Source organism: Callithrix jacchus, chromosome 5, assembly GCF_049354715.1.
Source record: "Callithrix jacchus isolate 240 chromosome 5, calJac240_pri, whole genome shotgun sequence".
Lineage (NCBI taxonomy): Eukaryota > Metazoa > Chordata > Mammalia > Primates > Cebidae > Callithrix > Callithrix jacchus.
The window spans coordinates 42,480,705-42,505,775 of NC_133506.1; the positions used below are offsets into that span (position 1 = coordinate 42,480,705).

At 43.7% G+C, this 25,071-nt stretch overlaps 1 protein-coding gene across 50 annotated transcripts in view; it reads right to left on the reverse strand.

The window, feature by feature from the left end:
* The window catches only part of ZMYND8 (zinc finger MYND-type containing 8), a 138,161-nt gene that overhangs the window by 71,634 nt on the left and 41,456 nt on the right, over window positions 1-25,071 (reverse strand). For 22 of the 50 annotated variants that reach the window (XM_078371843.1, XM_078371839.1, XM_078371837.1 and 19 more), the window contains 6 exons: window positions 23,745-23,893; window positions 13,309-13,452; window positions 8,991-9,104; window positions 6,212-6,304; window positions 4,939-5,026; window positions 1,942-1,997 (listed from right to left, as the gene is read on the reverse strand). In XM_078371843.1, coding sequence (XP_078227969.1) covers window positions 1,942-1,997; window positions 4,939-5,026; window positions 6,212-6,304; window positions 8,991-9,104; window positions 13,309-13,452; window positions 23,745-23,893 — 644 coding nt within the window. Of the gene's footprint in view, window positions 1-1,941; window positions 1,998-4,938; window positions 5,027-6,211; window positions 6,305-8,990; window positions 9,105-13,308; window positions 13,528-23,744; window positions 23,894-25,071 lie in introns of all 50 variants that reach the window. The other 28 variants (XM_078371842.1, XM_078371835.1, XM_078371831.1 and 25 more) reach the window with 2 other exon arrangements.

The window sequence follows — 25,071 nt, forward strand, 5'->3', positions numbered from 1 at the left end:
AATGCAAAGTAAAATCACAGTAAGATGCCTACCGTTTTTTACAAATCTCATTGTTGTGGGGGGCGGGGGACATAGGGTTCTGTAATTACAACTCCCGATATTGGAAAGGACATCACCTCATTGTAAATGGAACATCTGACATGTTCACAGCCTCACAGTAATTTTCCTTCTAAAAATTAAACTAAGGAAATCATCAAATGTGCAATGATATTCATCACTTTGTTACTTAAAATACTGATACAACTGGGTACTACCCTTAATGACAAGGAGTAAAATGAATGTCCACAAGTTGTATATAATACTAAACAGCCATGAAAAATTCTGTTCTAAAAAAACGAAAAGAAAGAAAAATTCTGTTCTTCTACAAGTTTAATTACCTAGGAAACAGAGAAAATACATAAAATAAACTAAGTGAAAAGCCAGGTTATAAAACTCTCTATCTATAAATATATAGACATAAGCCAGGCATGGTGGCTAAGGCCTATAATCCCAGCACCTTGGGAGGCCAAGGCAGAAGGATCACTTGAGCTGGTTGGAGTTTGCAACCAGCCTGGGCAACATGGGAAAATCCCATTTCTTAAAAAAAAAAAAAAAAAAATTAGCCAGGCTAATTAGCTGGGTGTGATGGTGCATGCCTTTAATCCCAGCTACCCAGAAGGCTGAGGTGGGAAGAACACCTGAGACTGGGAGGAGGGGCTACAGTGAGCCACAATCACACCACTATACTCCAGCCCAGATGACAGATTGAGACCCTGCCTCAAAAAATACATAGATAACTATATCTATGTATAGATATAAATTTAATAGACAGATTATCATTTTTTTTCTTGAAAATATTCTCACTCTGTTACCCAGTCTGGAGTGTAATGGTGCCGTCTTGGCTCACTGTAACCTCTGCCTTCCAGGTTTCAAGCAATTCTTCTGCCTTAGCCTCCTGGTTTATCTGGGATTACAGGCATGTTCCACCACACCCAGCTAATTTTTGTATTTTTAGTGGAGACGGGGTTTTGCCATGTTGGCCAGGCTTGTCTGGAACTCCTGGACTCAAGTGATCTGCCTGCCTCAGGTTCCCAAAGTGCTGGGATTACATATGTGAGCCACCACACCCAGCCAGGCATCTATATATCTATCTAACTAGATCTATCTATCTATCTACAGATCTGTATCTATCTATCCAGATAGACAGACAGATAGCTCTGTATCTATATATCTATAAAGACATACGTGGATGGGTCCCAATGCTTCTGAACAGTTCCTCTTTATGAATGAATGAGAGCACACTGACAGGCTGAAGGCCATTACATCTCAGTTTTCTATTCTCACAATGGGATCTAATAAAGAAAGCCTCCCTCATACCACTTTGGCTGCCAGTCTGTCCCACAACCACTAGAGCCTCACGGCTCACATGCCTAAGAGGCCCATTCCATCCACACCATCACAACTATGGGCATTTGCAAGAAAACAGATTCTCCTGGATACCTGGGCTACCCTCCCAGAAGCAGTCAAGGCCATTCCCCCAAATATCAAATCCTCTTCTACAAGGGAACCAAAAGGGACCTGACACAAAAGGGACTGGTCTGTGAGGCCAAGGTCAGAAATGATGAATTCTATCTAATACCAGACGGTGAAGCCAAGGTCAGAAATAATTAATTCTATCTAAGTAACCAGGAAAAGACAGGAGGCCCCGTGCTTCCTGGTGACTCAAGGGTAAAAAACAAGAAATCCTTTCCATCTCCCTTAGATCACTGTTACGGTAAGGGTGTTTTATAATACACTGGGGCCCCTCTTTGTTGCTTTTCCTTTCTCAAAGACTAGGTGTGCTGCTTCAACAAATTCTGAAATCACCTCTGCTACCTAATAGGATTTTCTGCAAATGGAAACTTCAGCTACCCCATCCCCCGCCTCTGGGTGCATCTAAAACAGGACAGTAGAAACACATACCTCATGTTCACAGATTTTGATGACTACTTTCGCTATTTGCGTCAATTTGTGATTTCCTAAGGGAATAAGAAAACAGGATTAATTCTAATGGAAATACTGTAACACCGGGCCTGGGGACTTGACTTCCACTAACGATGTGTTTAACTTGCTTTTCCCCAAGATTAAGCTTTTAAAGGCTAACACCAGAGGTTCCTGGCTTCTAACAGCGATTCACATTATGTGTGTGATTCTCCCCATCAATGTAGACGACTCTTTGGCGCCTCGCTGTCATCTTCTCTGCAACTGAGCAATTTATGTGGGTTTCCCTAGAGATCATGGATTAATATTCTTAAAATGCTTTGACATTCTAAAGGCTCTAATTAATGAAAAAAGTCCTTATTCTACCCATTGTCCCAGATGCCAATCCAAGAAGGGTATAAGAGAAAGAAGACATTTTCTTGAGTAGCTCTGGTGTGGCTGGTGCTGCAAAACATATTTTCTTCTTGGGCTGGGCATGGTGACTCACGCCTATAATCCCAACACTTTGGGAGGCCGAGGTGGGATGACCCCTTGAGCCCAAGAGTTCAAGACCAGCCAGGGCAACATAGTGAGACACCCCCATCTCTATAAACACACACACAGACACACACACACAAACACACACAAGCACACACACACACACTTTCTTCTCAGCCCCTCAAGAACCCATATTAGGAAGCAGGAATAAAATGTGTCCATTTAATGAATGAGTAAACCAAGGTTCAGGAGTCATCACTTACATTACTTAGCTAATAGAATAAGCATCTAGCCCCAGGTCTAACTCTGCACTAAACCAGAGGACAAGATGGTCCAAAAGTAACATTTTCTTTGAAGCTTATGATATTTTTAGACATTGTAAATTTGTTGACAGGAAGATTTGACACACACAAACACATACAATATACCTAGATTTCTGGTATGCCTTGAAAACTCAGAAGATCTGATAACTATAACCAATGGAGCACTGGAGCTGCCAACAGCAACCTTTCCAGGCCAGGCAGGAGGTCCCTGTTCCCCACAATCCACAGCACATCACCTGACTCGCAGCCTTCTTGGCTCGTGCTAATGTTTTTATTCTTCCACCTGACCTCATCCTATATAATTTGATAGGCTGGGCCTTTCGATATATTTGAGTTTATAATCTTTACACAAATTCTTTTTTTTTTTTCAGGCAGAGTCTCATTCTGTCACCCAGGCTGGAGTGCAGGGGCACAGATCTCAGCTCACTGCAATCTCTGCCTCCCGAATTGAAGCGATTCTTATACCTAAGCCTCCCAAATAGCTGGGATTACAGTTAAGCAACATTACACCCAGCTAATTTTTGTATTTTTAGTAGAGACGGGGTTTTACCATGTTGGCCAGGCTGGTCTCCTACCCCTGACCTCAAGTGATCTGCCCACCTCAGCTTCCCAAATTGCTGGGATTACAGGTGTGAGCCACACGCCTGGCCCACAAATTCTTAATGCCTAGGTACCTCTCCTTTCCCCCCTCCTTGTACTCTCGGCCCTGCTATAGTTAATAATGCAGTATGTGTGCTTAAAGCAGATATACACCCATTCATATATCTTTCCTTAAACACTAGCAAACAGGCTGGGACGGTGGCTCAAGCCTGGAATCCCAGCACTCTGAGAGGCCAAGTTGGGCAGATCACTTGAGGTCAGACGTTTGAGACCAGCCTGGCCAACATGGTGAAACCCTGTCTCTACTAAAAATACAAATAATTAGCTGGGTATGGTGGCACACGCATGTAATCCCGGCTATTCGGGAGGCTGAGGAACGAGAATTGCTTCAACCCAGGAGGCAGAGGCTGCAGTGAGCCAAGATCACACTACTGCACTCCAGCCTGAGCAACCGAGTGAAACTGTCTCAAGAAAAAAAATAAAAAATAAAAATAAAAATCCCAGTTTTGCAATGAGCAAAATATCTGAATAGATATTTACAAAAACAGATAAACAAGTCACTAATAAGCACAGGAAAAGATACTCAACACCACTGATGGGGAGGAAAAGGCAAATTAAAACCACCAGGACATGTTTTTTTATGACATAATATTTTACTCCTTGGAGAACAGGTAAAATTAAAAAGGCAGACAGTATCAAGGGTTCACTTCATATTGTGTGGAGCAAAAGAGAACTCTAATATACCCTGCTGGTAAAATGTAAAATGATAGAACCACTTTGCAAAAAGACTTTGGTGAAACTTATTAAGGTAAATAAAAACCTACTCACTGTGCTAGCAACACCACTCCTCGGTATCTCCCCAAGAGAAAGAAAAACCTATGTCCATGCAAAAGCTTGCATACGCAAGTTCACAGCAGCTGATTCCTAACAGCCCAAAGCTGAAAACAACCCAAATAGCCATCAGGATCAACAAGGCAAATGGATGAATGGTGGCATATTGATCGAATGAAAAGAAAAATTAGTCAGCAACAAAAAAAGGAACCACCAATAACATATAATCCAGATGACTCCCCAAAATACAACACAGTATGAAAGCAGCCAGACACAAAAGAGCACTCTCTCTGACTCCATTTATATGAAATTCTGGAAGAAGCAAAACTAATCCATCGTAACACAAAGCAGAAAGTGGTTCCTTTTGAGAGTGGGTTTCCAAGAAAAGGGCATGTATGAGAATCCAACAGGCCGACAGGAATGTTCTGGATCTTGTGTTAACAACAGTCATCAAATTCAATGACTATAAACATAAAATCTGTCTTTATTTTATGCAATTATACATCCATTAAAATAAGGTTTATAGAAACAACACTCAAAGGGAGCCATACCCTACAGCCTTGAGCCACTTTAGATGTCAGCTCATACCTTAAAATAAATATGATCACTGCCTCCTATTCACACATACTAGCACAATCTAGACACAAGTATTCTCTGTATGAATTAAGAGTCTGATTTTTGATGAAGGGCGGGAATTTGTGGAACACACAGACAGCATACTCTCTTAGGAGTCATCAAAGCCACTCACCCCCATTATAAATAATGCAGTTGTGCAAAATCCACTTTGCATCAGCCAGGAAGGCTTCTGTGCAGCCATACATTTTCTTTTTCGCGTTCTGGGAAGAAAAGTGATGGAGCATAATCACGGAGAGTCTAGACAAGCCACAGTCAGTGACTCCTGTGTTCCCACATAATTTTCCTAGCAGTCATATGTCAAATTAATTAGTGTTCTTGTACTCAGTTCCCAAGAAGATTCTTTTTAGCCTACAACACACTGACTAAAGAATGCTTTCATTTTTGAGATCTATAACCCTATAAAAATGCACTTTGAATTTATTACAATAACTGGAATTTTCTCATCTTATAGTAGCTGTCTTTATCATGCAGCTTCTTCCGATCAACAGGGCATTTTATATATTTATACGTTATTTATTATTAGTCAGTCTCACACAAACCTCACAATAACTCAGTGAAGTACTTATTATCATACCCATTTTACAGAAGGGCAAATTGAGGTATACTAATGTTAAGGAACGTATCTAAAGTTCCACCAGCTCTTCATTTATAAAGCTAAGTTTCCAAACCCATTTCTTGAACGCCTTCTTTATTCCACCACACCATGAGGGTATGTGCAATTTCCTAAAAAAAGAGACTGGGTGTATGGTTTTGGAGTCATCAGGGAAGACAATATGAAGTAATGGTTCTTCCTTTTGAATGCATTTCACTGCCCATATTTTGTGGTGAACAGTCTGAAAATCAGCATCGGGATGATGTACACCATCTAAAGTATTACAAGGGTAATTTGCAGCGTGGAATTTTAGCATGAACTTTTAAAAAACACCTTCAGGCATTCAAGAAATATCCTTATTAGTAGAATAAGTCAAATTCTAAGAAGCTGCATCTTTGCTAATCTGGAGGCTTTCCGGACACTTAATTTTCTCTTCTTCCTTCCTGCTGCTCTCATTAGCACCTTCCAAAGAAAGAGGAGGTAACGCTCAACTCAATGAAAGCGCTAACTCTTAGAAGCTATGGTTTTTGCCGGTAAAAAGCTAGAATCACTCACGAAAGTATTACCAATGAATTTCAGCATTCCATTGCAATCTTGGAAGAATGTTACAAAGGAAAGATGTTAGAGAATCAAGAGTTCTTCTATCCAAATAAAAAAGGAGCAATGAAAACACGGAGAAGCAATTTAAGATTGTTATGCTGAACTTGAGATAGAACACGGGCAGTGAGGGAAGAGCCTTAGGCATCTCAACAACTGCCGGCTACAATGGTGAGGTTCTTTGACGGAGGCCAACCTTTTCCAATGTACAAAGGTCCATTGGATGGAAGATGTATTCCGCATAGTCAGGGTGCTGTTCCAAAGGAACGGGCTTCTGGAATGCGTCTGTCTATAAAAGAGAAGATATGCGCAAGAACGAAGCCATCATTACTGTGGAGAACCAAGCATTCATCCTAACAAATGGCTTGAAAAACAGAGACAGCTTTTCAGCTAATACAGTTCTAAAGGTTTCCATAAAGGCTGACCTTAGGGAACTTCAAATTGGTCTACCTTCTAATTCTGCCTGGTTATTGATAATTATGAGCCCAACTGGGTTGCAGTTTTATTCTTGGTTTGGTTTTCAATATACACTCAAGAAACAGATCCTGTCCTCTTACATTAAGAGTGACAATTACAATACGCACTGAAAGTTAAAAAGATGCTTTAATGAAATCAGCAACGTTCTGCCCTGACTGATTTGACATCCAACAATTTACTTGAGAAATTAATGTCTTCTTCAATTTTTCTTCTTGGTTTTTAATTCTACAGGGTTGACAAGTCTATGTGACTCATTCGTTTTGTAAATTGTCATTAGCACGTATAATGAAGCCTATGAAAATCGAAAGTAATTCCTTGCCATACTCAATGTAAAAATTCTATCATAGCAATAAAAAAAAAAATTCTGTAAACCAAACTTACATGGCATGAGGCGTAACAAAAAAAAATGAAAAAAAATAAATAAATAACAAAAAAAAAAAGTAAACCAAACTAAGGCTATACCTTTTGCTTTCACTGAATGAGATTTTGTTTAAAAGGGCCCAATTTGTTAATGGTTCTCAATTGAATCGTATCCAATTCGCATACTCTAAATTTTTTTATAATAACATCAAAATTTCAGAACATAATTCAAAGCAAATTTTTTTTTAAACAAAACCACAGTGATTAGCCCTAAGAACCGAAATTTCTGTATATTAATGGACTTAGCAAACTCTCAGGAGGTACACAAAGGGTTACCACTAGCCCATATGGTGCCTTTGTGCAAATCGGGTGGGGGGGCACCACATCCACAAGTTTCTCTAGTTTCATCTCTAGAGGCCGGGCTCAGTGATTCATGCCTGTGATCCCAGCACTTTGGGAGGCTGAGGCAGGAGGACCGTTTAAGGCCAGGAGTTGAAGACTAGCCTGGGCTACATAGTGAAACCCTGTCATTTAAAAAAAAATGATAAAAAAAAGTTAGCTGGGTGTGGTGGGCATGTGTGTCTATAGTTCCAGATACTTGAGAGGCTGAGGTGGGAGGATCACCTGAGCCAGGAGGTTGAAGCTGCAGTGAGCTATGATTTCACCATTGTGCTCCAGCCTGGACAACAAAGCAAGCAAGAGACTGCCTCAAAAAAAAAAAAAAAAAAGAAAAAAGAAAAAGAAAAGAAAATATTCATCTATAGAAAAAATGTCATAATATGCTTATTATATTGTCAAAATAATAGTATTTTCAAAACCAAGTTATTTTTCTGCCATTTTCCTGAAAAGTATTATGATAAATATACAAACCACAGCGGCTATGGTATGACTGAGACTCACAGGTGGGGAACCACTGTGAGGTACAGGACTGGCCGGCCCAGCCCCCGCAGGCACAGTTTCCTCAAGGGGCAAAGGCTATACATTAAATCCCCCTCAAATTTAAAGGAACTAACCACATTCTCACCCTCTGTGGAAAAGTCACGGGTTGAGTTTTCCTTGAAGGTTCCATCATCAAACCTTGGACATAAATAAACTGTGTTGTGCTCAGCTCCTCAGTGAAATGGATTTTCCTAACTCCCGCGGGAAGAAGCACAGAAGCACAAAGCTCTGCTTGCTGGATGTTGTATGAGGTTTCACTTTGCAGCCAGTCAGAACTTTTATCCCCCTCAACTTTTACTATGTCATTCATTGCCCAATTGATATGGTTTGGCTGTGTCCCCACCCAGCCTCATCTCAAATTTTTATCCCTACATGTCCAGGGAGGAACCTGGTAGGAGGTGACTGGTCAAGGAGGTGGTTTCCCCCGTGCCGTTTTTGTGATAGTGCCTGAGTTCTCACAAGATGTTATGGTTTAAAAGTGTTTGACAGTTCCCACCCCCTTCCTCCTGCTGCCATGTAAGACCTGCCTTGCTTCCCCTTCGCCTTCCATCATCGTTTCCTGAGGCCTCCCCAGCCATGCAGAACTGTGAGTCAATTAAACCTCTTTTCTGGCCAGGCGTGGTGGCTCATACCTATAATCCCAGCACTTTGGGAGGCCAAGGCTGGAAGATCACTTGAGGTCAGGAGTTTGAGACCAGCCTGGCCAACATGATGAAAACCCCATCTCTATTAAAAATATATATAAAAAAAAAAATGAGCCAAGTGTGGTGGCAGGCACCTGTAATCCAAGCTACTGGGGAGACAGAGGCACAAGAATTGCTTAAACCAGGGAGGCAGAGGTTATGGTGAGCCAAGATCACACCACTGCACTCTGGGTAACAGAGCAAGACTCTGTCTCAAAAAAAAAAAAAAAAAAACTCTTTTCTTCATAAATTACTCAGTCTTAGGCAATATCTTTACAAAAGTGTGAGACCAGACTAAGGTACCAATTAAACTTCTTTGGGACATACAGTGCTTACTACTACAGAGAATTAGCTGAATGACATCATATCTGATGTGTGATTTACATATGCTTGAATCTGGGGACACAAGAAGGCCCAAAGAATACATTAGGTGCCTATAAAGCTAAGCTATTAACAGAACAAAACAAACGTCACTACATTCATTTACACTTGTACCAAGAGGAACTTTCTTCTTACCCCTGGCTGTTTCATTTTCTGAATGGCAAACTTGAGCAGGTAGGATAACTGTTCAATGGTGAGCATTGTCATGGCTTTACTCTGGGTCTCGATGCATTCTGCTACTGTAATTTTCTACAAGTCAAAGTCACACACAAACGTCCGGTTAGCAAAAGAAATTACCATCCATGTACTGATTGTTTTTCCAGTCAACTCACACATAGAAAGCAATTCTCATTCAAATGAGACTTGTTGTTTCACTTAGCAAAGAACAAAATGCACCAGATCTACTGGAATAAAATGCACCAGATCAGTGGGTGACTATTAAAAAGCACATTCATCTATTTATTACCTTATCAGGAAGCATTTTTAGCTCATGAAGACAACATGATCTGAGGGAAGATGTGGGTAGACAGGGCCTGAAAAATCATTATTACAACCTATAGGTTTCAAGAATGAGATAGGAAAGGGAAGGCTGGGAGGGCACGGTGGCTCACACCTATATCAGCACTTTGGGAGGCAGAGGTGGGCAGATTGCTTGAGCCCAGGTATTGGAGACCAGCCTGGCAACGTGGTGAAACTCCATCTCCACAAAAAAATACAAAAATTAGCCAGGCATGGTGGTACAAGTCTGTAGTCCCAGCTACTCTGGAGGCTGAGGTGAGAGAATGGCTTGGGCCCAAGAGGCAGAGGCTGCAGTGAGTCGTGACTGCGCCACTGCACTCTAGCCTGGATGACCAAGTGAGACTCTGTCGCAAAATAATATATTAAAAAAAAAAGAAAGGAAAGGCCACGGATGATTTCAGGGTGATTACTTCACAGGATGAATACTTATCAGCTACTTATCCTGATCCTCTTAAGGTTCTGAGCTGTCGTTCTGGAAACTGACAAGGCATTAATTCAATGACATCACTGATGGAAAGGGAGAGACTTCCCTGCAGAAAGATTACAAGGGAAGGCAGTGGACTAGTAATACATAAGACTTCATTGTCCATCTCCCTGACCTTGAACCCACCTAAGACACTGTGTCAAAGTACACAAGGAGCACAACCTAACCTAACTGCCTATCTCCATGGGCAAGAGGTATCAGCTCATAAGGGAAATTCCTATCAAAGAAGAGACCCAGAGGAATGTCTGAAACCAGATTCTGCTATGTAAATCGGGTACTATATCCTAAGGCTTCAGAATCCTTATGTAGCAGCAACAACAAAAATAGCAAATTCTGATCATGTCAGGAAACACTCTTTAACCATCTGTGTAGGGAGAGCTGAGAAAAGTTTTCTCCAATTAATTTGGATTCAGTTTCCATTTTTCACATCTCTGGGGCCTCCAAAAGGAACTCTCAGATGTGTCTCGTTGGTTGTCGAGGAAAAGGCCAACACAAGAGTCACTCAGAAGCTGAAAACAGTGCATGACGCACGCATCTATTTGCTTAGCCACCAGAGCCTGCAACATTCAGTCTTCCAGTTGACTGCCATACCAACTCATCCCTGGGAGAAATTCAGGGCCCTGAATCTTAGACACCAAGCACCTGTTTTTTTTTAATCTGGTTTGTTTCCAGGTAACTTATCCATAGCAAACACTAAGGCTGCCTGCCCAACTATCATTCATTACCTCTCACCCCCTACGCCTTCTTCCTAGCAGGCAGTGCCTGGTTCGAACAAAACAAAAAGCACCAGATAAGCAATTTTCAAGGCTTTTTTTTGCACAAGGGACTGGTGATCCAATGCTGACCAATGAGTCCAAAGGCAAATCAGCTGGGGATGATGGACAAAATCTTTCTGCTTGATAAAAAGAGATGCAAGGAGAGACAACCTCCTTTTGGGCGAATTCTTGTCTCTACACATATAATACCTGAACCCTGGCAGCTGGGGTTCATATAACCTCAATATTGGCCTTATATGGCCATGGGGAACATATAACCTCAACAATGAGATGGAAAAAGTCTGGCTCTAATCAACTCCGGCCTGGCTCTGCCTCGCCTCTGAGTTCTGATGATAACAAATCCATATTGTTTCAGCTACCATCCATCAGGAACTAGTGCTTGCATTAACAACTATTACTTGTTGGTCGGGCCGAGTGGCTCACACCTGTAATTCCAGCTGTTTGGAAAGCCAAGGTGGGAGGATCACATGAGCCTAGGAGTTCAAAACCAGCCTAAGAAACATAGCAAGATTCTGTCTCTACAGAAAATGTATTAAGTAGCCAAGTGCAGTGCTGTGCACCTGTGGTCCCAGCTACTCAGGAGCCTCCGGTAGGAGGATGGCTTGAGTGCAGGAGGTCAGGGCTGCAGTGAGCATGATCGCCATTACTGTGCTCCAGCCTGGGCAACAGAACAAGACCGTGTCTCAAATAAAAATAAAAGAACTATTATTTGCAGGAAAAGCATCCTATCAGAGCCACTACCATGTTTGCAATATCATTAAACAATTGGGAAGAGGTGGCCAAGACCAAAAAAAATTGGTGAAGGTTCCAGATCCCATGCCAAATGTAGTAGATAGGGTCAGGATCTGCGTGCAGAGGAGGGTGCCGCTGTACGATGCAAACTCCACATATTTCTCCATCTAGAGGAACCCAAAGAGAACAGCAGCCACCTTTTGCCATATTAGAGAGAGGATGTCATCACATGGATTTGATGTCTACTTTCTTTTTGTGTATTTATTTTTCTCCTCTCCCTATACAAAAGCCTAACAGACACTGTACTATAGCTTGCCTTTTTTTTTTTTTTTTTTTTTGAGATGGAGTCTCGCTGTCACCCAGGCTTGAGTGCAGTGGCGTAATCTCGGCTCACTAAAACCTCCTCCTCCCGGGTTCAAGAGAATCTCCTGACTCAGCCTCCCAAGTAGCTGGAACTACAGGTGTGCGCCACATGCCCAGCTAATTTTTTTTTTTTTTGTCATCCACTCCCCGCCCAGCTAATTTTTTGCATTTTTAGTAGAGATGGGGTTTCACTGTGTTAGCCAGGATGGTCTCGATCTCCTGACCTCGTGATCTGTCTGCCTCAGCCTCCTAAAGTGCTAGGACTACAGGTGTGAGCCACTGCACCCCGCCAACTTGCTTTTCGCCCTAGTAAAGATTATCTGGATCATCTTTCCATTTCACACATGGAAAGCGTCCTCATTTGAGATGAAACTCCAATGTACCTTTTTTTTTTCCTTTCTTTGAGACATAGTCTTGCTTTACTGTCCAGGCTAGAATGCAGTGGCATGACTACAGCTCACTTGAGCCATCTGGCATCAAGCTGTCCCCGAAGCTCACCCTCCCTAAGTAGTGGTGACTACAGACACACAGCACCATGCCTGGCTAATATTTAAATTTTTCTGCAGAGATGGGCATCTGGCTATCTTGCCCTCATAGGTCTTAAACTCCTGGGCTCAAGCAATATCCTACCTCAGGCTCCCAAAGTGCTAGGATTACAGTCATGAGCCACCATGCCAGCCTCCAATGTATCTTTGAATCCAAGAGACATCCACATTAAATAATTGTGGAGGACAATTATTTAGAGATGACATTTTTATTTTCAGTGATTCAAAAGAACACCAGAGTTGGGGGTCTCCAAGAACAGGAGTCAGCTCAGAACAGTGGAAACACTGCACTCCTCCCCCTCATCAAGTCTTCCTCAAATTTTAGTGAGGCCTTCCCAGAACAGACCACCATGTTCAAAATGAAAACACCTCGCTCCCCCGCCCAGATTTCCTATTCCCATCCTGAATTTGTTTTCTTCATAGCACTTTTAATTCATGATATAGAACTTCATTTATTTTGGTTTTTGTCCTTTTCTGTTGGAAAAAAAAAAAAAGAACGTGATTCATGCCTGTTTTGGGGCACTGTCACATCCCCAGCACCTAACAGGCACTTAAGCAATACTTGTTACATAAAAGAAAGCCTCAGATGGCTACCACAGGGAACACGCAGTCAGACGTGGTCTTCTCAGCTGGGCTACTGCTGATGATTCGATGATGCGGCAGGAAATGGCATCCAGGAGGGAGAAGAACAGCACGAGATCTTTTCGAAATGTGTCAGCCGTTCATGATTTTGGAGTTAACTTTCAAAAAGTTCATCACAGAAGATTCAGAGACGACAACTACTGATCTCCAAGCAATCCAAGGACTCATGAGAAGCCAGAAATAAAACTCCATGCAATTGTCTTTCCAAGAGCTGCAGTACTGCGGCCGCTGCCGATGATGATCGAGAAGGGGGTGACCAGGATAGAACAGGTGGAAAGCAAGAAATTTCTCTTTTCCATCTATCTGGATTATTTGTAAATTTTAAAATAAAAGGAAGAAAGAGAAAGGAGAGGAAACGAGGCAGGTAATGCATTCATTCATCAGGAACTAACCTCACATTCAGGACAAAACCAGTCCCCCTCTGGTTCCGATGTCAGTCTCAGACACTTAGCGTGATAAACCCGGGGACAGAGCTCACAGCAAAGGACTTGGCCTTCCCGGTGACAAACCCAGCAGTAGAAATCATTCCGTCCATCCTGCGGTACAACATCAACAGGGTCTGTGGTGAGTGGCTGCTTCATATAGTAAAACGGACCATGTCTTAGTTCTGACTGAAATGTAGGCAAGAAAGACAGGTTTGGTTTCAAAACAAATGTGCATTCTCAAAAGGAATTTGAACAAGTACATCAATAACAACAAAAGGAAATTACAGCATTTCACAAATTCATTAAAAAGCCAAACTATTTTAGGTTAGTCTAATAAATACAGCATTAGCAAGTTGCTAAGTACTATGAAGATTTTTCTTTTTTCTATTTTAAGAGGCCACAATTGAAAGCTGGTATCTAAGAGTTACTAGGCAGGCCTAGCAGAATAGCACACTGGCTACAACCCAGATCTACCTGGATTCAGATTTGAGCTCTATCATTAAAGGTCATGCACCTTAACCACTCAGCTTCAATTTTCTCATCTGTAAGATGGAGGTGATAAGACCTAACACTTCATGGCACTGTGTTGGTATTAAAGGGATGATATAATGTGTGCATATTTATCAAAATGCCACCATACTAACAATGCTAATGTGGTTAGAAGCCCAATTTATAAAGTCCCAATTTACAAAGCCAATAAAAGCATAGCAGTTTGCCCTGGGATTCTTTAAATGGCAGACATTTTGAGAATAGATCAATTGGGTTTGAGTCACCAAAAAACTGTTACCTAATTTTTAACTTTACCCCCAATAAAGTGTTTCTGAGCCAACAAGAGGCTTCCTAAAGCCATGATTCCTGAACATCGTAGGTCTTTGTTTTTACCAGGGAACCATGTCTCTTATTTGACATCAGCAACGGCAGAAAGATGAGATGGGTGGCCAATTCAGGGGCACTAGACCTCTTCCTGTCCCCAAATGTCAAGAGAAATACGTCTCTAACGATATATGATGGAATCCAGTGAAGCACACTTGAACACAAAAAGTCAGTCAAAAGAAACTTAAAATGTCTATCAGAAACAAATATGAAATGCTATTTAGGAAGTACACATAAGCCCAGTGGGAAGGTTCAAAAAGACCTGGTAATTAGCTGCATGATCCTAAGAAAGCGATTCAAACCACTTTGAGCCTTAATTCCCTGGCAATAAAACCACGGAGATAACTTAGCCACAGCGTATTACCTACCCTCGAGTAAATCTCACTATAAAACATGTTTCTTTTCTGTCCTTCAGCAAACCATGATGGCTTCCTCCATCAACATCTTCTATGCTGGTGAGATCCTGCATACTTTTTGATGATCTTACGAATGGGGATTTGCTAAATGGCTACCGTTGGTACACAGAAATGCTGTCAGATTTCTAATACCGACCTCATATTTAGACAGTTCCAATAGTTTATTGACTGAAAATCATATTACTCTAATACCAGTTTTGTCTCTTCCTGTCTAATACTTAAACATTGCTTTTCTTTTTAATGGTTAAGGCCTCCAGGATAACGTGCAAGAGTTGCCAAGATTGCAGGCACCCATATCTTGTTCCCAGCTTTTACTATGAGGTTTTCTTTTGTATTTGAGACAGGGTCTTGCTCTGTTACCCAAGCTGGAGTGCAATGGCATGATCTCGGCTCACTGCTACCTCCACCTCTGGGGCTCCAGCAATCCTCGAGCCTCAGCCTCCCAAGTAGCTGGGACTACAAGTGAGCACCACCATGGCCAAATAATTTTTTGGGTGGTTTTGTTTTTTTGAGACGGAGTCTTGCTCTGTCACCAGGCTGGAATGCAGTGGTGCAATCTCAACTCACTGCAACCTCTGCTTCCTGGGTTCAAGCAATTATTCCACCTCAGCCTCCAGAGTAGCTGGGACCACAGGCGTGTGCCACCACGCCCAGCGTTTTATTTTGTTTTTTTTAAATATAGACAGGGTTTTACCATGTTGACCAGGCTGGTACTATGAGTTAATGTTCTCAAACACCTGGTATTTCCACAATCCTTGATGAAGAGCCCTGTAGATGCCTGTTTAGCAGATCTTTGTTAACCACTGTTTCTAAGCCTCTCTATTCTCATTTCTACAAAGTAAGTAGCTAATATTTATAAATGTGATTTCACAATTTTTTTGTTTTTGTGAGACGAAGTTTCCCTCTTGTTGCCCAGGCTGCAGTGCAGTGGCGCAATCTCAGCTCACCGCAATCTCAGCCTCCTAGGTTCAAGTGGTTCTGCTGCCTCGACCTCCCAAGTAGCTGGGATAACAGGTACCCACTACCACACCCAGCTAGCTTTTTTTTTTTTTTTTTTAATGTTTAGTAAAGACAAGGTTTTATCATGTTGGCCAGGCTGGTTCTGAACTCCTGACCTCAGGTGATCCACCCGCCTCAGCCTCCCAAAGTGCTACTCCCAGCCAAATAATTATTCACAAGAACAAGGACGTGTTTGCTTCACCTCCCCACCTTGATTCTAAGTTGCCTGAGGCCTCCCCAGCCATGCTGAGCTGCTGAACTGCGAGTCAATTAAACTGCTTTCCTTTATACATTACTCAGTCTCGGGTATATCTTTATTAGCAGTGTAAGAATGAACAAATGCAGGAAAATATAAATGAATTTTATGTTTAGACTGGGTATGGTGGCTCATGCCTGTAATCCTAACACTTTGGGAGGCCAAGGCAAGTGGATCACCTGAGGTCAGGAGTTTAAGACCAGCCTGGCAACATGGTAAAACCTCGACTCTACTAAAAATACAAAAATTAGCTGGGCATGGTGGCACATGCCTTTAATTCCAGCTACTCAGGAGGCTGAGGAAGAAGAATCGCTTCAACCAGAGAGAGGTGGAGGTTGCAGTGAGCCAAGATTACACCACTGCACACCAGCCTGGGCGACAGCTTGAGACATCATCTCGAAAAAAACAAAAACCATATGTTTAGGCTTGAGTCCCAGCCCCAAGATATCTCACTATGCATATGCAAATATTCCAAAGTTTTTTTTAAAAAAATCAAAAATCAAAAACACGGCTGTGCGTGGTGGCTTACACCTGTCATCCCAGCACTTTGGGAGGCCAAGGCGGGTGGATCACAAAGTCAGGAGTTCGAGACCAGCCTGACCAACTTGGTAAGACCCTGTCTCTAAAAAATAAAAATTAAAAAGTTAAAAAAAAAATCAAAAACACTTCTGGTCCCAAGCATGGATAAGGGATACTTAACCCTTACTAGTCTTACTTGATGTTGGGAAAACATGGTTACTGGGTTAATGAGATTTATCTGACCAGCCAGGCACGGTGGCTCACACCTGTAAACCTAGCACTTTGGGAGGCTGAGGCGGGCAGATCATGAGGTCAGGAGATTGAGACCATCCTGGCCAACATGGTGAAACCCCGTCTCTACTAAAAATACAAAAATCAGATGGACATGGTGACGTGCACCTGTAGTCCCAGCTACTCCAGGAGGCTGAGGCAGGAGAACTGCTTGTCCTAATTTTATGAGTGTTAGAGTATTAGAATGTTACTGGAATCCAGCCAGGGATGCTTCTACTTGCCCTGCAATGCGCAGGATGTCTCCCACAATGAAACTTTTCTGGCCCCCAGTGTCACCAGTGTCAAGGTTGTTTGGAGGCAGAGGCTTCAGTGAGCCAAGATGGCACCACAGCACTGCAGCCTGGCGACAGAGCAAGACTCCGCCTCAAAAAAAAAAAGAGATTTATCTGACCTTGGAGTCCAGAGCAAAGACTCAAACCTGGGTCTCCCAGTACTCTCTCTCTTCCCAGTATCCCTCATAAGATAATGCTGAATCCAGGAGAGTCTGTGTTGACTTAGTGACCCCCACTCAGAGAACATTATCGGTAATACAAACTAAGTTCAGCTAAATGCACAAAGCTGGAAGGAAAGAACATCGGAAAATTAAGATGACTACTAAAAACCCGACAGAAGGGGGCATGAGCAGCATCCAGAGCAGGGGCTGTCAACCTTGGCACTGGTGACACGGGGGCCAGAAAAGTCTTTGTTGTGGGAGACGTCCTGCGCATTGCAGGGCAGGCAGAAGCACCCCTGGCTGGACCTCAGAAACACTCCAGTACCCTCATACACATAAAATCAGGACAATCAAAATGTCTCCAGACTTTGCCCAACGTCCCTTGGAGGTCAAAACTGTCCCTAGTTGAGAACCACTAATGTAGAGGGTCTGCAATCGGCCTAGGAAAATGGTTGCTTTGAATTTATTGTAGCGATATGGGGGAGGTTAAAGAGGAGATAAGGGGAGGAACAGGATGAAGGGGAAGAGAGGGTGGGCAATTTTGTTGAAACATAAACTATACATACCAAGCAACCATTTCCCTTTTTTCTTTTTTCCCCCTTTTTCTTTTTTCAGAACGATTTCTAACCTGAGTGGGGTCTTCTAGGATGCTACCATGGTTTTTGTAAGGTAATAGTAAGCCGTTTTTCCAGTATCTGACTTCTTTTCAATAAGTTAATAATAGGATAGGAAGAGTTGTTAAGAAGCTAGAAGAATCACCCGGGCACAGTGGCTCATGCCTGTAATCCCAGCACTTTGGGAGGCCAAAGCAGGCAGATCACCAGAGGTCAGGAGTTCAAGACTAGCCTGACCAACATGGCGAAACCCCATCTCTACTAAAACTACAAGCAGGCACCTGCAGTCCCAACTACTCAGGAGGCTGAGGGAGGGAGAAGTGCTTGAACCCAGAGGCGGAGGTTGCAGTGAGCCAAGATCACCCCATTGCACTCCAGCCTGGACAACAGAGTGAGACTCTGTCTCAACAACAACAAAAAGAAGCTGGAAGAATCAAATAGGAAGTTGCTCAACTTCCTAACCAGCAACTCAACTTTTCTGTCTGATAGTAGCTGAGGTACAGATGCTTCATAACTAAGTTTCTCCCGGTACTCCCCTCCCAACCCCACCATCACCTGGCTGGGACTGGGTTCCCCTAGGAGAATCCTGAGGACTGCTTGGCTGCTCCGTACTCTTTCCAGAAGATTTTTTCCCTTCCTGAAACAGCAGCAGTTGCTGAGAGCTAGATGCCTGGTTAATCACCTTATCAATCAGATACTTTCCTTATCTGCTGCTTGTAAGTGTTTCCTGTTCCACAAAAATAATCTGATAACAAATATGGAACATTTTACAAAGAAAAAGCAAATCATTTCAGGTAAAGGGAGTTATGATTTTTCTCCCCTCCAAGTATAAGGTGTGTTACCAGCCTGATAGCTAGGGAAATAGGTTGCAACCTGTGTTATCATGGAATATTTGCAAGTTATTATGAGATACTGCAGGAAGGAAAATGTTCTTATTTTCCTATTCCTTCCACAGGCTGGCTAACAAGAAAATAGAAAAGGCCTGACTATTTGCTTCTAGATTACCAGGAGCCAGAGAACTTTTAACTAGAAAGGCTTCTATAAGGATAGTAAATACTTGAGGCTTTCTGGCCATTAAGGTGTCTATTGCAAATACTCAGTTTGGCCACTGTAGTGCAAAAGCATGCACAGACAGTACATAAATGAATGACTGTAGCTGTGTGCCAATAAAACTTTATAAACACAGGCTCCAGGCAACATCTGGCTGACAAGCTGTAGTTGCAGATACCTGGTCCACATAAACCAGAGTATGGATGCTCTGGCTGTGTGTGAACACAACGTCCATGCATGGAGGACAAGGACCACAGACTCCACTTCCTACAGAGGCCACACAGGAACCATACAGGAGTGAAAAAAAGCGATAACCTCAGGCCGCAGTGGCTCACGCCTGTAATCCCAGCACTTTGAGAGGCTTAGGCAGGTGGATCATGAGGTCAGGAGATGGAGACCATCCTGGCTAACATGGTGAAACTCCATCTCTACACTAAAAAATACAAAAATTAGCTGAGTATGGTGGTGCACATCTGTAGCCCCAGCAACTCAGGAGGCTGAAGCAGGAGAATTGCTTGAACCCAGGAGGTGGAGCCAAGACAATGCGCCACTGCACCCCAGCCTGGCGACAGAGTGAGACTCCAACTCAAAATAAAAATACAAAAAATTAGCCAGGCATGGTGGCATGCACCTGTAGTTCCATTTACTCGGAAGGCTGAGGCAGGAGAATCGCTTGAACCCAAGAGGTGGAGGTTGCAATGAGCCAAGATCGCACCACTGCACTCCAGTCTGGGCAACAGAGCGAGATTCCGTCTCAAAAAAAAAAAAGCCACAGACTCAGCTCTCCTTCTCCTACATTTGTTAAAAGCATGAATACTAAGAAGTACATAAGAAAAAACCACCTAGCTCTGGAGTATGAGGACGCACTGGCATTCAACCTCGAAGTAGGGGAGACAGCAGGGTCAGGAAGAGCTCAGACTCATCTTACAGAGGCAGCCCCCACTCAGCTCCAATAATCCAGGGAGTTGGGCAGACACACACTCCTAGTGTCGCGTGACCTTGGGGAGAAACTGGCAATCCCTACACTCCCCTGAACTGTCTCAACTGTTAATACACTGTCTCAGCCCAACAAAAGACTGCTGTGGGCCTCTGCAGTGGCTCACGCCTGTAATCCCACCAATTGGCAGAATGAGGTGGGACAATCACTTGAGCCCAGAAGTTCAGGACTAGGCTGGGCAACAAAACAAGACCCTATCTCTAGAAGAAAAAAAAATTAGCCAGGCATAATGGGGCACACCTGTAGTACTGGCTACTTGGGAGGCTGAGGTGGGAGGATCACTTGAGCCCAGGAGACCAATGTTATAGTGTGCCACAATCACACCAGTGCACTCCAGCCTGGGCAAAGCTCTACCTGTTTATTTGTTTGTCTGTCCGTTTGTTCTGGATATGGAGTTTCGCTCTTTCACCCAGGCTGGAGTGCACTGGTGCAATCTCGGTTCACTACAACCTCCAGGGTTCAAGCAATTCTCCTGCCTCAGCCTACCAAGTTGCTGAGATTACAGGTACATGCCACCACACCCAGCTAATTTGGTATTTTTAGTAGAGATGGGGTTTCACCATGTTATCATGTTGTCCAGGCTGGTCTTGGACTACTGGCCTCAGATGATCTACCTGCCTCAGCCTCCCAAAGTGCTGGGATTAAAAGTGTGAGCTACCACACCTGGCTCTGCAAAGCCCGGTCTCTTAAAAAAAAAAAAAGCTGGGCGTGGTGGCTCACGCCTACAATCCCAGCACTTTGGAAGGGCTGCGGCAGGAGGATCACCTGAGGTTGGGACTTAGAGACTCACCTGACCAAAATGGAGAAACCCTGTGTTTACGAAAAATACAAAATTAGCCAGGGGTGGTGGCGCATGCCTATAATCTCAGCTTTTCAGGAGGCTGAGTCAGGAGAATCGCTTGAACCCAAAAGGTGGAAATTATAATGAGCTGAGATCACGCCACTGCGCTCCAGCCTGGGCAATAAGGGTGAAACTCCCATCTCTCTTTTTTTTTCTTTTTTTCTTTTTTTTTAAATCATTCAACCTTCCTGTCCTGAAGAAACTCCCATCTCAAAAAAAAAAAAGAAAGAAAAGAAGGACTTCTGTGAAATGTCCCAGTTTTTAGGGCAACTTATGGGCCCAAGAAAATACGTACTAGCCACTCATTCAGATATGTACATACCCTGTACTCAGAGAAAGTGAGGAGAAGCCCCATCATTTCTTTGCCATATTTGATCAAAGATCCACCTAAGTCCATTCTGTACACATCTGCTGGCACATTATTTTTTAATCCTTTACTGTTGGGAGAAAAAAACAAAACACCTCCCAAAAGGACGTTTGAACTCAAATGTATCAGAACTAAACAGTAGAGTGGTATTTATCTGTAGAGACCCTGACGTCATTTTGGGCAAGGTATTTCTTGCCCCATCTACTACAGGACATCCATTTAGCAACCTGACCCTCCTCCACAAAACGCCAGGAGCATCCTCCCAGGCATTCTCAAACCTTCCTAAGGGGTAAAACCACTGGACCAAGGTCTTTAGAAAGTGCATGGTAAACCTTAGGATGCTCTGAGACCCTGAAAACAAAACGTGTTTTAAAACTCTTCTTTACACTTCCGGCTGGGTGGGGTGTTCATGCCTATAATCCCAACACTTTGGGAGGTTGAAGCAGGAGAATCACTTCAGCCCAGAAGTTTGTGACCAGTCTAGGCAAGAAAGTGAAACCCCATCTCTGTAACAAAATCAAAAAGCTAGCCAGGCGTGCTGGCGTGTACCTATAATCCCCGCTACTCAGGAGGCTTGAGGCAAGAGAATTGCTTGAGCTGGGGTGGGGGCGGGGAGGACAAGGCTGCAGTCACGCTACTGCACTCCAGCCTGGCACCACAGTCAGACCCTGTCTCAAAAAACAAAAATGAAAAAACAACTTCCCTAAAATGAATTCCAAATACATGATAAATGGGTAGAACAGGGACCAGACTTCAAACTCATCCAATATTTCCAAGCGGTAATAAAACATGGAAATAGATGAATTATTTGCTTTTCTTTTTTGTTACTGTTGTTTTATTTTTACAACGAACATCATACTTTTTTTTTTTTTTTTTTTTTTTTAGACAAAGTCTCACTCTGTCGCCCAGGCTGGAGTGCAGTGACACGATCTTACCTCACTGCAACCTCTGCTTCCTGGGTTCAAGCGATTCTCCTGCCTCAGCCTTCCTTCCAGGTAGCTGGAATTACAGGCCTGAGCCACGAAGCCCAGCCTATTTAATGGCTTCCTTTCTAGAACAATGGACAAAAAAGAGAAACTAGAGTAAAAAAGGGGGGGGAAGATGGTGAAGAATCTTCACAAATGCCAAAGTCAGAAGAACATGGACATAAAAAGAAATTCACAGAAGGATGAAATGAGCAGAGCAGACTGAGCGCAGGATGACAGGGAAGGGTGGGGAGTGTGGCAGATGAGTCAGCACAGGGCTATGTCTAAAGGAGCAGGCTTGACTCGGCTACAGCTGCTGCTAGACTTTGTTGAGTGCCATGGTCTGAATGCCAGTGTGCCTCCAAATTTCTTTTTCTCTTTTTTTGGAAACGGAATCACACTCTGTCACCAGGCTGGAGTGCAATGGCATGATCTCGGCTTACTGCAACCTCTGCCTCCTCGGTTCAAGCGATTCTCCTGTCTCGGCCTCCCAAGTAGCTGGGATTCCAGGCACGTACCACCACACCCAGCTAATTTTTGTCGTTTTAGTAGAGACGGGGTTTCCCCATGTTGGCCAAAATGGTCTCAATCTCTCAACCTCGTGATCCACCCGCCTCAGCTTCCCAAAGTGCTGGGATTACAGGCGTGAACCACCGTGCCTGGCCCATCTTTAACATTACTATTTATGCCATTTAGTTCAATCTTCACAATTCTGCAAAATTTGTGGTAGTAGTATCATTAGCCCCATTTCAGTAGATGAGAAAACTGGGCACAAAAGAGGTTAACTTGCCTACAGCCACAAGGCAAAAGCAGAGCTGGCATTTCACCATGTAATTTTGAGAGTGAAAACAGATTCATGCTCAGAAACACACACCTCTCACAGGCCTGGCTATTTAACCGTTGCTAGGTCTCCTTCCACGAAGGCAACAATCTTGTTTAATTCAACTTTCCATCCCTAGGGCCCACTCCTCTTCGCAATAATGCACAAAATGGATAAATGCATCCCTAGGAATCACTGCTGAAGAACAAGTGGCATCAGAACCACAGGGACACTGTTTTCTTCAGTGCTATGAGATCTGACCTCATGGTCCAGAGGGGATAGATACAATCCACCTCTCAATCCACTAAAATGCCTCTCCATTTTTTTTAATCGGAAGAGTACCTAGCCTGCCCCCGAGAACTCTAAAGCTAGAAGGTCCCTTAGAAAAGACCCAAATGGTGAATGGATTTTTCCTTTCTGGTGCAAGCTGCCAAGGGAGGGTAGGCTCTGGACAAGATCCCTGTGTACTCCAGGAAAAGGAACTGTGATCAGTTACCTAAGTCTGCCCCTGGCAATGCCTCTTACCAGGGACGTAAACCCTTCATTTTACAGATGAGAAAACTGAGGCCGGAAGGGAGCTTGCCTCAGTCAAGCAACCGCTTCCAGACAGAGCTGAGAACTAGTTCTATAGGCATGGCCCAGGAGGGATAAACTGCACAGGCCACGTGGGGAAGACAGTCCTAAAAGCATGAAAAAAGAAACAATACAAGGCAACGCCCCAAAAGCTAAAGAATGATATACCCTCATCTCATCTAGGTCATTACTCTGTCCCCAAAATCCACTGGACATCTACACAGGCCCATTTTGAGCCACCGTTTTTTGTCCAAGCCTAATGACAGCCAGCACAAGGCAGCTAGCTAAATGCCAAGAAAGCCGGCACTTACAAGGACCCAGAGAGGTTCAGCACTGCTGGCTGGCCTCTGCCCCACCAGTGAGGACACCATTCCCAGCGGCTCCTTTACCTGCTCCTTATTGTTACTGTTCAGTAAGCCAGGTTTCTTTTTCTTTTTAATGGGGCTTGTTGATGTGTCCTGCGGCGAATGGCCATTGGAAGAATGTGGAGGGCTGGGGAACTTTCTTTTCTGGGCTGTTCTCTCTGCAGAGCCAGGATCTGAAAGAGATACAGGACCACATGTTTTAAAGCAGTCAGGGAGGCCTGGGCCCCACAGGGAGGAGGTGTGGAGGAACAGAGTGTGGGAACAGAGTGTATTCTGTACCCCAACTCCCAAATACACTTCAGTGTTCCTCCTCCTAGAATATAAGGGCCCCCTTCTCCGCTGTCTGCCTCAACGGTCTAACAAGTATTTCTAAGACCTAAATTTTTGTACAATCTTACTTTGTTGCCAAGATACAAAAATCAGGAAACCTCACATAATAACCTAGATTTTTCACTTTTCTTAAACAAACAGATTAGGAGGGCTGGGCATGGTGGCTCACACCTGTAATCCCAGCACTCTGGAAGGCTGAGGTGGGCAGATCACAAGGTCAAGAGTTCAAGACCAGCCTGGCCAACATGGTGAAACGCCATCTCTACTAAGAATACAAAAATTAGGCAGGCATGGTGGCGTGTGCCTGTAATCCCAGCGACTTGGGAGGCTGAGGCAGGAGAATTGCTTGAGCCCAGGAGGCGGAGGTTGCAGTGGGCCAAGATCATGCCATTGCACTCCAGCCTGGGCAAGAAAGCAAGACACCATCTCGGAAATAAAAACAACAGACTGGGATCTGTAGGCCCCCATAGCACCGGACAGAGCCAAGCAACAGCTACCCCACTTTTAGATGGAAACATGCCCTCCCTCTTGCCGAAATCGCCGCTCTTCCCCACTATGTCCCTGCTGATGAGTCCTGAGGCCAAGCTGTCAAGAGTCGTCACACAGGCACCAGTATTATTCTTACCCCAAAGAACCATGTCTTCTCCATGCCCATGCCTGACTGCAAAAGCAGGAAACCAAAGAAGATAGGCTACATATGTCAAGGAAATGGAGGCACACATTCTCCTTCGTGGAACACAACATCCTTTATTCCTGTTTAAAAGGCTATGAACTTATCTTTGTGAAAAGAATACACCTCATCCATCAGGAAGTTCCCGTGGCCCCACCCCCATTGGGGCTCATGTTTGAGACCCTCCTCCAAATTACATCCTTGTGGATTCTCATCTGGAAAATCCCAGCCCCACTCTGATTCATGCATCCCTTGTTTTCATCTCCCCTCATCTCATTTAAACACATATACAGTTCAACCAGGCACGGTACCTCACACCTGTAATCCCCAGCACCTTGGGAGGCTGAGGCG